The sequence below is a fragment of the Nesoenas mayeri genome, assembly GCF_963082525.1.
Source record: "Nesoenas mayeri genome assembly, chromosome: 7".
Taxonomy (NCBI): Eukaryota; Metazoa; Chordata; class Aves; order Columbiformes; family Columbidae; genus Nesoenas; species Nesoenas mayeri.
In genome coordinates, this window is record NC_137551.1 from 26,615,024 (window position 1) to 26,628,586 (window position 13,563).

General features: G+C 42.1%; 1 protein-coding gene across 1 annotated transcript in view; it reads left to right on the forward strand.

Annotated features, from left to right (window-relative positions):
* CNNM2 (cyclin and CBS domain divalent metal cation transport mediator 2) overlaps positions 1-13,563 on the forward strand; it is a gene marked incomplete at its 5' end in the record, with an annotated part of 118,843 nt that overhangs the window by 89,246 nt on the left and 16,034 nt on the right. The window contains one exon of the mRNA XM_080347999.1: positions 7,119-7,262. Within this exon, the coding sequence (XP_080204125.1) occupies positions 7,119-7,262 (144 nt within the window). The remainder of the gene's footprint in view (positions 1-7,118; positions 7,263-13,563) is intronic.

A 13,563-nucleotide genomic window follows, 5' to 3' on the forward strand; every position in this document is an offset into this window, starting at 1 on the left:
CTTCGGATCCATCTGATCCTTCTCTAGGGCATTAGCTTCCAGTTTTGGGAAGCAGTTTGTGTTTGTCCATTTACCAGGCTGAAATCAGATGTTCCGGCCAACACTGAGAGCAGCCCAGCTAGTGGTGGACATTTTACATCCCCATGGACACTGGTTATTGTCAGTCCCAGCCATATCAAACCCAAATTCCCTACCAGATAAGGACCACATGACTGGGAAGCGTTGGCACACTGTCCATGGCAAGGAAATCATAACTAATGCTCACGGAGTTTCTGAAACTTTACCTGTCTGCTTTTCAGTTTCACTCTTGCTGCCTGCCTACACGTGGTAATAGTTTTTCCTAAATGTTCGCACTTCTCTTCATTCTCCCCTAAGATTTCCATTTTGATAGCAGAGCTCTGAGTTTGAATGACCTTTTTCCTTACTCTCAAGCTATTTCTGGTTCCCAGCTAATTTCTGTTACTCATGGACCTATGGTGACTTCTCAGCTTCTGACCCAAGTTTGTTGCCAGGTTCAGTTCAGTTGCATGGAAAGCTCTCGCTCTCTGCAGCTCTCACTCGTAGAAGCAGCAGCAAAGTCAATGAAGTTTGGCAGCGTGGTTCTCACCAAGGTCTGACCAGAGCGAATGGACGGGTCAGGCAGCAGCACTTGAGTTGGAGTGTGTACACCAAGTGACAGGCCGCTGGAGATGGAACATGTTCACTCATCGCTTCTCTTCCATCTACCATGGGGCATTGGAGAATTATGGAGTCCTTTCTAGGAGCGTCATCCAGTCAAGTTTTCAAAGTTCCAAATAACTGAGCTTCTGCCATTTCCCTTGGGAAAGTATTCCTTACAAATACAATTCACTGTCAGGAAGTCATTCTGAAACTCCCCCTAATTAATTGTTTTGTTTTGTTTGGGTCTTTTTGGGTTTTTTTGTGTCCTCCCACTAAAATGGGCTTTAACACAAAGGATCTATTTAAAGCACTACTTTTTTATTTTCCCGTGAAGGCTGTTGTGGTTTCTAGTTAATGTTTGTGCAAGACTGTAAGCTCTCTGGTTTAAAGGCGAAGAATCACCATATTCCCTGTGGTTATGCTGATACTTTCACTCTTTTCCTTGAGGGTCTGGATGAGTTTCATGTGGCTGCGTTAAATGAATGTTAGTTATTGGGTTCCCTTCCCAAATACACATCAAATATATATTAAAAAATTGTTTGTTTTGCTGCTGAAAAGAGCAAGATCTAAAAAGCCTAGTCTAAATCTAGATAATGCAGAAGTTTTGAGTTTCTCTTGAATCTGTGGACGGTGTTGTGTTGTGAACCCAAAGGCACTGCACACCAGGTAGTGTGGTGGGGAGAAAGCACCAGTCCGATTTCCTCATTGAAAATAATCAAGGTGCAAAAGCAAACAGCGTGAATACAAACTTCTGCTAATAGAAGAGAGATTTAATGTCCTTGAACTGTGCTGCAGAACAGAAATTTAGGAAAACACTTGTTACATAGGTATAATTGCTTGCAAGCCAGTGCTATTCTAGTGGGAGTTATTTTTAATGGTTAAATTATACAATGCCTTTTAAAATCGATTGTTTTGCATAATACATTGTTGAACCTCTGAATCTCACTGGCAGACCAAATTGTTTACCTTCTTAGAAAACAGTCAAAACTAAAACAGTTGCATAAAAATAACCCAGGAGATTAGTTACCAAATTCAAGGGCAGCTAAACACCTCCTGGGATTTTTCTCCATGTCATTGTAGGCACATTAAACAGGTTGTAGCTTAATGTTCCAGTGCACTCACCAACAGCAAATGGACTCAGATTACTGGTTTTAACAAAAATGGATTAGCCTGATTCTAATTTTACCACAAAATGACTTAACGGGAATCTTCTGCTTTATAAATGCTTACCATAGGTTTGATTTAGCACAGATTTTTTTTGTTAACAGAAGGAAGCTGAGGGCCTTTAGTGAGATCTGCTTCTTGCATGGGGAAAATAACACATGGAAAGGTTCTCAGTTACTGGATTCATAAACCTCCTTCTGCAGAAACAGAAGCATCTCTAGTTGCTTACTCATGATATAAGCTTATACACGTCATGTATAGATTGTTGCTCACTGCTCAGAGTTATGTGTCTGCTCTTGGACTGCTCGCTTCCCAAGGTCATTCTTTTGCTCTGAAGCTGTGCCAGCACTATTAGAGTTTTCTGCAGCATAGTCTGGCTAGTAGTGTCATTTCGCTATTACTTTTGGTCACGTACAAGCCTGTATTGTGGCATTCCAGATCAGTAAAACTTGCCATCTTTACATATCATCCTTATGTACTGAAAAATTTGCTATTATTTTAGGTGCCTAAGCAGAATTTCAGGAACAAAAAGTCCGAAATGAAGTTTGGGATGGGATTTCCATCAGGCCTCCCCCTTCGAAGTCTCTTAGAATCACAGGATAATTTATAAAGGGACTTCTGGAGGCCATCTGGTCCAACCCCCTCTTCAGGGCAGTCTACCTTTGGAGTTGGCTTGGGTCACTGAGTTTTGAATACCTCCAAAGGTGGAGATTTCACAGCCACTCTGGGCCCCTATTCCAACATTTGACCACCCTCATGGGGAACAAGTTTTCCTTATCTATGCAGTTGGTTTTCATTGCTGCAAGGGTGTGCCACTGGCTGGTGTAGCTTGTCTGCCAGGACCTCAGGGTCCTGTTCTGCAGACCCAGTCATTCAGCCCCCAGTACAAATGCACAGGGCTGATTTTGTCCAGATTCGTGACTTTGTGTTTGCATTTATTGCATTTCATAATGTTCCCGTTAGCCTGTTTTTCCTCTCATGTGTCTGTGGGGAAGTGGCATGTGAGAGTGGGCTGTGTACAGATCTATCCATGAAGACAAGACCCTCTGTGCTGACTAGAGCAGATGTTGAACTTGATCGGATGTTTTCATCTCTAGTTTGAACTGCATGGCAATATTCTTGAGATCCTTACTCTACATGTATAAGTACCCCAGGATCAAAAGGTGAAATATTTTTTTCTTATTTCTTTTTTCAAGGAATGCTCAAGGTACTGTAAAAGAATCAGTATTTCAAGCATTTCTTCCAGTGCTGTTCTGCATGGTCAGTCAATCACATGGACTCTCTCAAGCTCATTCTAGGTTCACTGACTCACACAGATTTCACTAAGCATCTTCATGCTTCTTAATTAGCTTAATAAATTAATCAGAAGTTGTGGTACAGAGCAAAATCCAAGCTGAGCAGCAAGAGTTTGAGCAATGGGATGAGACTGGATTTGCTTTTAACGAACTCCTTGGTCCTTTAGTTGCCCATGAATGTAACTGAGCAATTAGCGTTTGTCACGACTCGTCTGAAGCTGTGTGCGTGTATAAGCTCCAGAGGCTCTGACTGATGTTACCCACTGTTGCTGTTGGTGGGGAAGCTGAGGCACAGAGGAGCTGTGGGGCAGAGCACTGCCCCCGGTTCTGTCTTGCTGCTGCTTATTGCACGTCCCTCAGGTCATTTCTGCCGCTGTCCTCAGATCTGGCCGTGCTGCAGAGCCGCCTGCTTCCTCAGTCTCACTGCATCAACACTTAACATGACTGATTAAAGAAAGGTTAATGCCATAGATGTAGTGTGGTTAGACACCGTGGCCAAAAAATCAGTGAAGTATTGAAATTATTTATATATTTTTCCATGTACGCATGCTCTCTCTCAGTTCAATTTGTGTTCTGCTCTCAAAGTCGTAGGAATAATATAGGCAGTCCAGGTTTCCTTACCTAGACATTTAATTTGTTCAACTCCTTGTTGAACATGTGTTGTATGTCCTTAGCAGTGGAAAATACAGTTGAAACTTCACTTTCTCAGCTGAATAAAACAACAATATGACAAATACCAGTGGCCCGATAAAGTCTTTGAATAAAGCTGTAGCCAATTTCTATTTAAAACACTCAGAGGAGTCATTACTTTACTTGCAGGCCTTTTTTAAGGCAGGGCACATGCTGTGTTGTGCTCTTTTACGACGTGTAAAGAACTCTTTGCACTCCTCTGGCTTTCCTTTAGCCTTTTCTGCCTTGATTACTTCCATACATGGAGGGTGTTTTGCAGTCACCTGCGCAGCGGTATGAGAGGGCAGCCAGTCCAGGAATGCATCCTCATGCCACCTCTGTCAACAGTGCTGATGCACGTTCTGCTGTTTGGTGATTTCTGGCGAATTACTGGATCTGGGTCAAAATTAGCTTACAAAGGCCCAAGAAATGTAATTTTCAGCTCTGGTCTGCTGTGTCAAGTGACTGCATGAGCGCTGGAGCCAGTGCAGAAGAAGGAGACACCGGGAGCAGAAGGCAGCCTTTTAGGGGTAGCCCCATGAGATTACCTTAAATTCATCTGACCCCAGCGAAGTGGTGGGTTCGTGAAAGTTGTGAAACTTGATATTCAAGAGGGAATAAAGGTTCGTGTCAGCCTGCACGTGGATAATTTATCTTTTTTTCAACAGATAAACTCTCTGCAACATGTAGTTTTAATAATCAGGGTAGAGCTGAACATCGGTGTTACCCACCAAAAAGTCTTATGACATTTGAAACTAAGACAACTTTCAAGGGTCTTGATACTTTGGGTGATAAATAAAAAAAAAACTAAAAATCAGAGATCATGGCAGAGCCAGAAAAAAATGTTTCTAGCCTTCTTTTTCTTTATAGAAAGTGCAAAATGTTGGATAGATGTCCATAACTAATTCCTTATCAGCTCACTTTGCATAAGAGATCAGTAGTGAGTACAGACTTTGGCCACTGGTCTCATGATTGTGACTCTTGCTCAGATCAGAGTGCTGTGGCCACTGAAATGGAGAAAGTGTAACATATTTTAAATTCTTGATGAGGACCACACCCCAGTGGAGAGGGCAGGTAACTGGTTTTGTGGCTGAAAGTCATGCACAGCTTCCCGTGGTGGTGCAGCTCCTCAGCTCCTTTCCCAGTTCCATAAATCTCTCCTGTTGCTTGTAGATGTGTCCAGGACTCCACTGTTAGAAGGACTGTCCTTTTCAAAATGTAGAATTTTATCACCTAGTTCAGCTTTATCATAGGCAATGCAGAAGCAGAGGAGAGGGCTGTAATTTGGTGGTTCTGACCAAAGCTGAAACAACGAGCTTGATAGCATTGTTTGTTTGTTTGTTTTTGAACTTTGCCTACTTTTACAGATCTGAACACTCTTACTATTTACTAATGTGTGTGAATGGTGATCCTTGGGAATTCGCATCTGAATAAGCACGTGCGAACGAGCTGCTCTGGTCTGCGATAGAAAGCTTCTTGTACGAATTATGTCTTTTGACTTGAAAACAAATATACTAATATCTGAGCAGGCTCTGGGAAATAAATTACAATATTTTTATTTGCCCATGTGACAGTTTTTTGTGCAACAGTCGTCCTTGAGCGTCATCATATTTGAAGGATGTAATTGGAGTAATGTATTAAAGGAGAGCAGCAATGGTAATAGTACTTAGGTCTTTCATCTTTGTATTAAGTCACCTTTTTTTTTTTTTTCTTTTAATGCTGTTCATTGAGTGTTAAAAAGAGCTGGAAGTGTTACAAGGAATGCAAAGAAATAAAACCTGGCAGAGTGAAAGACTTTCAGTACAATATGAAAGTTGATCCTTTAAAATCACAAATCATCTTTCTCTTAATTCACTGTAGAATAAGGTCTCCTCAAGATAAGACTCAGCAGTGCTGTGGAGTTGGTATTTAAAGTATGTCCATCTGCATCTAAACGAGTAGCTCCAAGACAATCAGATTATGCAGTAGTTACTTTGGTGAGAATATCGCCTAAGTGGAATGGAAACTTCATTTTGAGTCTAATATTAGACCCTGCTTTGGAAAATTCCTTTTAAATGATCACAAGCTGGGAATAGCAAAAGAATTTAACTTTCGACAGACAGCATTCACCAAGAATTTGTTTTTAACTGCTTATGTTGGGTCCCTGGGAAAGCAGATGTGAAAAACTTACCAAAGTGAATTGACTTGACCTGATGCAATGTTTATATCAGTAGTTGATAAGTTTTCCTCCCTCGTCTAATTTGTTCAGGATATTTTCATTCTTTAAGCATGAGTAAGTCTGGGTTGGAATAGTTTGAATGCTTGGTAGTCTAATAATCCGAATCTTAAAACATGCAAACATTATTGCCTATAAAGGGGTCTAAGCAAAGCTGAACTATTTTGGTTATCTTCCATGGATGGGGATAAGTATCGTTTTTGAGACTGGCAAAGAAGAACATGAGACGAGGTTGCTTACCTCCTCATAGTTCAGAAAACATTGATATCTGCTCTGTTCATGCTTCAAAATGCCACTTGTATTGGTGAGCATCTTTGAATGCATCTTACTTTTTATGCATCTTTACAAAGGACCGGCTTTCAACGGCAGGTAGGGAAACTGGCAACCGGGGATGTCAAAGCAGATTCGAAGTGTCATGTTATTATTATTCCTGCAGCAAAACAGACTTTAGGAATTATGGAATACATTGTGAATGATGCACAGCACAGGGATTTTTAGAGCCTCTGTTATCTCTCATTGTGGCTTTTCTCTCTGTTGATCAAACACTGTTACTTTGATTATTTTAATTAATTAATTCCTAAATAAGCCTCTCCTTCTGTAGGGAGCATGTCTAAATAAATTATTTTTGAGAGAGGGAGGGCAAAAAGAGAAACTCCTGGATTGGGCTGACCTCGCCAGCTCTACCCTGTCCACATGCTTCTGTGGTTTGGCCATTGCTGCTGTTGTTTCCAAGCTTGAGGAGAGCATCCACGGGAGCTCGTTGCAAAGGAGGGCTCCAGCCTGGCCGTCCTCTGCCAATGCGTGAGACAAGAACTGGAACAACAAGATAATATAATGAATTCAAGGCCAGGGTGACAGCTTCGCTGGGAAAGACATTAGAAAGAGAACAGTGATCTCTTGAGCTGCCCTCCTTTGGTGCATTAGGTGGATTTATGTGACCCAGGAATGCATTTCTTGGACAGAAATCAGATTATGATTTTAAGCATCTGCCTCTTTTTTCATGAAATCTGGCACCAACCTTTTTGTCCTTTTACTTGTACCTGTGTGTCTATAATTCTGCTATAATTTCTGACCTTTCAGGAATGTGTCTAAATTGCTGATCTGTCTCCTTGCAGGCAAGTCTCACCTGGCTATAGTACAAAGAGTAAACAATGAAGGAGAAGGAGATCCTTTTTATGAAGTCCTGGGAATTGTCACTTTAGAAGATGTGATTGAAGAGATCATCAAGTCTGAAATTCTGGATGAAACAGATCTATACAGTGAGTAGAAATATTTGCACTTTGTTTATAGACAAGAGAGTAGACTCCATTCAGCAGCGCTTGTGTTGCTAGTGGCTGTGTTGAGGGATGTAAGTTGCTGATTTAAAATCTCAGTGGTCAAAAGACCTGCAGATCCCTCAGATGGTCAAAGTAATTTTTGTTTTCACAGCACAGGCACTTCACCTCTTCATGTTGTATTAACTCAGAAACAGGACAGCTTGCTTTGTTTGACCCTTCCAACAAGAAGGTTTGCGTCTGCAACAGTCTGGTCTCTCCTGCTGGCTGTTCTCCACCACAGTGGCCTGGTTAAACCTTTTTGTTACAGTGCTCACACCTTCCCACGTTTTCCCCCAACCTCTCTGCCCCAAGGGCCTGTAGTCCATGTCCTACCGTACTTTAGCAAGAAGGCAGGCAAATGCCATGCCTCAAGAAGGGGAATGGAGTCTCTTTAGAGTCTCTGTCACTCATTCAGAAAGCCTGAGAATGGAAAGTCTTCTGCAGGGCTGAAATCCAGCATCTCCTAAATAACTCCTCTTTTTATCACTCAGCACAGCTCCTTCCTTCCTTGTGTTAACATATGTTGAGGGAGATGATGCTGCAGGTCAGCTGTTACCTGGGACTATAGGGATCTGGACTCTTTCCCAGTTTAGAGTCTGTCTCATCTTTGGTCAGTTACCTCAAGTGTCTTTGCTTCTCTCACCGTCTGCACAGTCTGGCCTGTGCATACTGGACTTCCTTTCTGTCATTATTCATCTGTCTTATCTGTACTTTGATCACTTGCTGGCAGATGCTGGTTTTTACTATGTGTTCACGTGTAGCACAATGACATCTCTAGATTCTATTGTGACAGGAATAATAGAAATAATAATTTTAAATTCCTTTAAAACTGTTCAGCTTTCCTTTGCTGTCTTTTTCTTCCTTCATGAAAGTGATCTGAATGTTTCTACAACATCTTTTTCAGGCCAACACAAGAATCTTCTATCGTCTCTCCAAGCCAAATGAGCACTTTACACTGTGGGATAGACATACTTCTACTTTTCCGAATAGATTGTTATTGTCTGAAGTACTTTTTGTAGCTGGTCAGTATTTTACCAGTATTTATGTGCCTAAAGGTTCATGTAAATCACAGTTGTGTTTTACAGTATGATAAACAGTCTAATTACTATGCAAATCACAGAAGTCCAGTTAGTATCGATTTCTTTTCATACCTTCACAAATGGATTGTGGGCTAATCAGTTACAACATAATGCTTTCACAGGGTGAATTCGCACTTTCTTTTATACTGCAAAAAGATCCTATCTTTGTCACATCACCTTTGAGATATTTCCATGTTTCTGCAAGTGAAAAGACATTGTATATGCTTTTCAATGTGATTTTTTGTTTTGTTTTCCCCTTGTTTGTTAATGGAAACCACTTAGATCATGTTCTTCAGGACAAAAAAAAAAGCTTTGATCATTAATGGAGTGTTAGAGGGCAAGGGAATCAGAATTTCATTTTGCTGCCTGAAGACTTCCTAGGTTAACAAAATGGAGCTGGTGAACATGAGTTCATTTGAAACTCTCCTTCCTGTGCAGGTTTTGCTATTGAAAATTCCTGGTTCGGTGTAGGAGGGAAACGTCACTTCTTAGGCTTCCTGGAGGACACAGGAATTTTTTTGGGGGTGGCTCCTGCTATGTACCGTTAAGATGAACTTTCTTTATGAAGCACAGGAGTTCATTGCACTGTTTAGATTGAAGGAAAAGGTAACAATAGGGGAGAGACCAGAAATACAGAGAAGCTGAGAGGATCACAAAGATGCAATAGGTTTTGCATTTGAGCAGACTGATGTGCTTCCAATTGGTGTAGTGATGGGAACATGCTTTGATTTTACTGAAGGTCCCTTACTGTTCACTATATATTAAAGCAGTTCATTTTTCGTGTTGATATCAGTGTGTCAGTGCCTGTAACCCCATCTAGAGTTCTCTGATCCTGTCTATTATAAGACTGAGCCAGCTTGCCCAGCCCAGCCCAAGACAACTTGAAACCTTTGGCATGATTTGCTCTATGCTAGGTGGTAACTTAAAAGTGGACCTTAAGAAAAATGTTGGCAGCATCGTTACGCCTATGTTCTGAAGTTTTAAAAATGTTTTGTTTTCTTTGATGGAAACTTGGAATTTGATGAACTGGCTGACCTTGGCGTTGGAATTGTGCCTTTCTGGTGTTTCCATGACCATGGATTTGAACTGTGTTAGGATAGAAGCAACTGTAAATTTACAGTTTGTGCTGAAAGCTGCTCTCACTGCTGAAGCTCGGCAGCTGAATTTCTTGAGAGTTGCACATCCAGTAAATGTGCAGTATTTCTTCAGATTGCTCTAGTCTGCTGTATTTTATGGCTTGCAGAGGTGTGCAAGGAGAAGAAATGTGAGCAAGAAAAAATACTTAATATGTCTGACCTATCAACATCTGGATAGACTGAGTACTTCTGAGCATGAGACTCTGTATTGGAGAGGCTGATGGGGTGGAGAGAAGAGGTTTGTGTTTTGATACAGGATACATCTCAGCCAGTGTCACAATGAAGAGCTGTCAGTGTGTTTGGCTCTTAGTATCGGAAAGTTAGAATCATGGAGTTGTTGAGGTTGGAAAAGACCTTGAAGATCATGAAGTCCAACTGTTACTCTAGCACTGCCAAGTCCACCACTAAACCATGTCCCTGAGCACCACATCTACATGTGAGTCAATCACTTCCCTGGGCAGCCTCTTCCAGTGCCCAACACTTTCAGTGAAGAAATGTTTCCTAATATCCAATCTAAACCTCCCTTGGCGCAACTTCTTTTTCTCCTGTTGCTTTTTACCCAAGAGAAGAGACTGACAACCACCTTGCCACCACCTCCTTTCAGGTAGTTGTAGAGGGTGATAAGGTCTGCTCTCAGCCTCCTTTTCTCCAGGCTAAGCAGCCCCATTTCCCTCAGCTGCTCATCATAAGAGTTGTGCTTTAGACCCCTGACCAGCTTCATTGCCCTTCTTTGGACATGCTTGGTGCATTTTTTCATGGTTAATGCACTACCCAAATTTCTCCTGCACCCCCATGGTGGGAGAGCATTTCTCAACCTTCTGAGAGGCCCAAGAGAGAAAGCTGTATGTTCTGGATTGGCTTCAGGCTGCAGAGTCTGCTTGAGGAACACTGAGTTCACCGTTTTGACTGGTGGCCTGTCTTATTTTGCTCTTTCTAATTGAAGATGAGTTTAATCATCCCTTTGATGCAACTGGAATGCTGCTGTTTTGCACGCATACCAATTCAGAGAGAGTTAGCCCCACGTGAAATCTGGGATTCTTCTACAAATGAAATACTTTAACACACCCTTGTGCACGTCCTGCATGTTGTGGATAAATAGCCTGGTTCTAACACCAGCTTACATTGCAATTTTAGGTCCTCACCCGTGTGCTGTTCAGCAGTCCATGCAGGGGCATTCAGTGCTGGGCACATGAGTTGCTACAGAGCTGCACTGGTGCCGCTGCAGGAGGTTTCACCTAATAATTTTTCTTTTTAGCCTTGGCAAGTAAGTTCCCTAAGGGGAAGACCACATCATACCCTAACATTCCTATTTCCAAGCAGCTGTCAAAATATGTATGTTAAATATATGTGCTAATAAACTCTGTATCACTTCTCTCATTTAAGCCATGGAGCTATGGGAATAAAAATTGTTTGCCCTAATGAGTATTTCTGCTGTCATCAGTGAAAGGACAGCAACCTAGAACAGGTTGTGCAACACCGATTTGTCTGGCAAGACCTACGGATATTGGCACGGTGTGCGTCAGGCTCCTGTGCCAGGAGGGCAGAGCTTTGCGTAGCTGGAATCTAATCTTTACATACACCAGGGTGGTTGCCACCCATTAAAATGTGCTGCTTTTAACTTGTTGGCCATTTGGATTGTGGACTTGCTAACCTTCTGTTGTCTCACACTGGTAGGCTACAGGAGCTGCATCTTTACATGAAGCTATTTTAGGCTGTTTTAGAGCTTCAGGCTTAGTCCTGCTGACTTTCTGTCAGTTGCCAAAACGTGTGATACACAGGGCAACCTTGTTTTCCCAGCTAGAGACAAAAAGAACTGGCAAAACTAGCTTAGTTGATTCTTAAACCTTTCTTTTAAAGTGAAGAAAACTCAGAGGCTTAAAAAGACCTGTGCAGTGTGTGGGGCTGTCAGCCTGGGTGTGTGCATCACTTGGGGGAAGAGAGAAAAGGGGTGTGGGGCATGTGATGAGTGGGACTCTTGCATCCACCTCTGACTGCGTTGAGCTGGGCACCCCGGTACTGAGTATGGGTACAGGGTCAGTGAGTCTGGTCCTCTGGGAACTGTACTTTCTTTTTGCTGGAGTATCTGATGGATACACATCTCAAGCAGTTGCTTGTCTCTCTGCTTGTACAGTTCTTGTGTGCCGGACAGAACCATACTTCCATTTGATGAAATGTTTTTGTCCTCATTCTCTTGTGGAGCTCACTGCAGATGTCTACTCCGTCCTGCAGACAAAAGGACAAAAAGGAGCACAGGAAGAGAACAGAACGCTGCCTGGAAGGTTGTGCACATGCATTTGCAGTGCCCCTCAGCTGTCTCTAGTCCAAGCTGGCTCCTTCAAGGAAATTCATGCAATCATTTTTGGTGTTCTGGAATTTCAGGAATAGTACAAAAGAGATCACAACCATACTTATATTTGGACCCATCCTCTTCTTGAGTTCTCTCCCTCAGCCCAGGAGCTCATGGTCAGCCTTGCTGCCTTTGATTTGAAGGAAAAGTCTTAATATTCCCAGAACCTACTGCAGACAGTTGCAATATTTGTTGATATCTCACCAAAAGTTATACTGAGGGTATCCCTCATGCATCACATTGTTTATGTTGCGGTACCAAACAACGTCACAGCACTTTGTGAGCAGATGTCACCTCAGTGTGCCAAGGTAACTTCAGTGCCCAGGTCTCCATCTCACTTACTGTAGAAAGGACAGACAGGAAATAGCTGGTTCAGATTCAGTTACTTCTGTCACCATCCAGTCCTTGGTTCCTGTGTCTTATAAGAAGTTCGGAAGTCGTTTTGATAGTGAAGAACAATGAAAACCATCCATTACAAATATAAGGCAAGATAATGGCCTTAAGCCATATGGCTCTGCTCTCACTGTATAAGATTATAATCACTAGCAGGAGAAATCCTGAGGTGCTTTACTGCTTTGCTGAAGAGACATTTTCCTGTCCCAGGCCCAAAACTCATACTTGTGGTGACATTTGTCTCTCTGAAGAGAGCAATGATGGAGCTCCTTGTGAGAACGCATCTCAGTGACGGTGTTCTAAAAAATAGCATTCTCTGAGCTTTTCGGTGAAAGCTCTGTTTTTATTCTTCTTGCTGCTTAGAAGAGGTAGGACCTAGTGAGATCTTCTGGCAGACTTTTCTCCTGTTCACCTGCTAGTGCTTTGGTATCCATCTTTCTTTTAACTACAAGTAGAGATAAGGTCTGTCTCAGAGTATATTCCTAAAGCAGTGATTGGTTTTAGTCTGTAACTGCTCCCTTCAGTGATTTCTATTTGTGTAGTCCCTGATGTAGCTGAGGTCTTGGGTAAAGTACTACTAGGGTAAGAGGCTTCTGGTTTCAAAGAAGAAAAAAGGCATGTGTCATCATTGTTTTCCTCCATGTGCTTGGAAACAAATATCTCAATTTTTCTGATTGGTACTGCTCCCAGAATGAGCTTTAGATATCTAGAGTGGGTACTGTACTATCAGTACAATGTTGCTGCTCTGTCTGTGATGGTCCTATAGTGGAGGCTTGTCCAAGGGAAGTTGAGAATCTAAATGTATTCATAACTAAAAGGCTAGGTTAGGTGACTTGGGGAAATCTTTCTAGAAATCTGTTTCCAGTATTGTGCATTTCCAAGCTGCCAATTCAGCTGCTCTGAGCCTTATGTAGTCTGTCACATATATTAGGACACGTACAGGACTCCAGTTCTCAGTGGCTTGTTTGCTATGATACATCACTTAAATAATCTTTGCATACATAACCCAACATCTGGCAACCACTTACCTGGAGTATACATGATGTTTCACAGCCTTAATTTCACCTCTTCACACTCTTTCGTGTGTTTGCCTGATTTCTCTGCAGTGAGTGAATGCACCTGTCTGTGGTCCCCAAAGTCTGGTCATTTTAAACAAATGACTAGGGGTATGACAGACTAGTAGCTATTGTGTTTTCCTTATCTTTCTCCACTAAGGCTCTAGAACCTGAGCCATCCCTCAGGTCTCAGGGACTCACAGTAATTGCCTTAAGACTTGGGTTTTCTGCAAT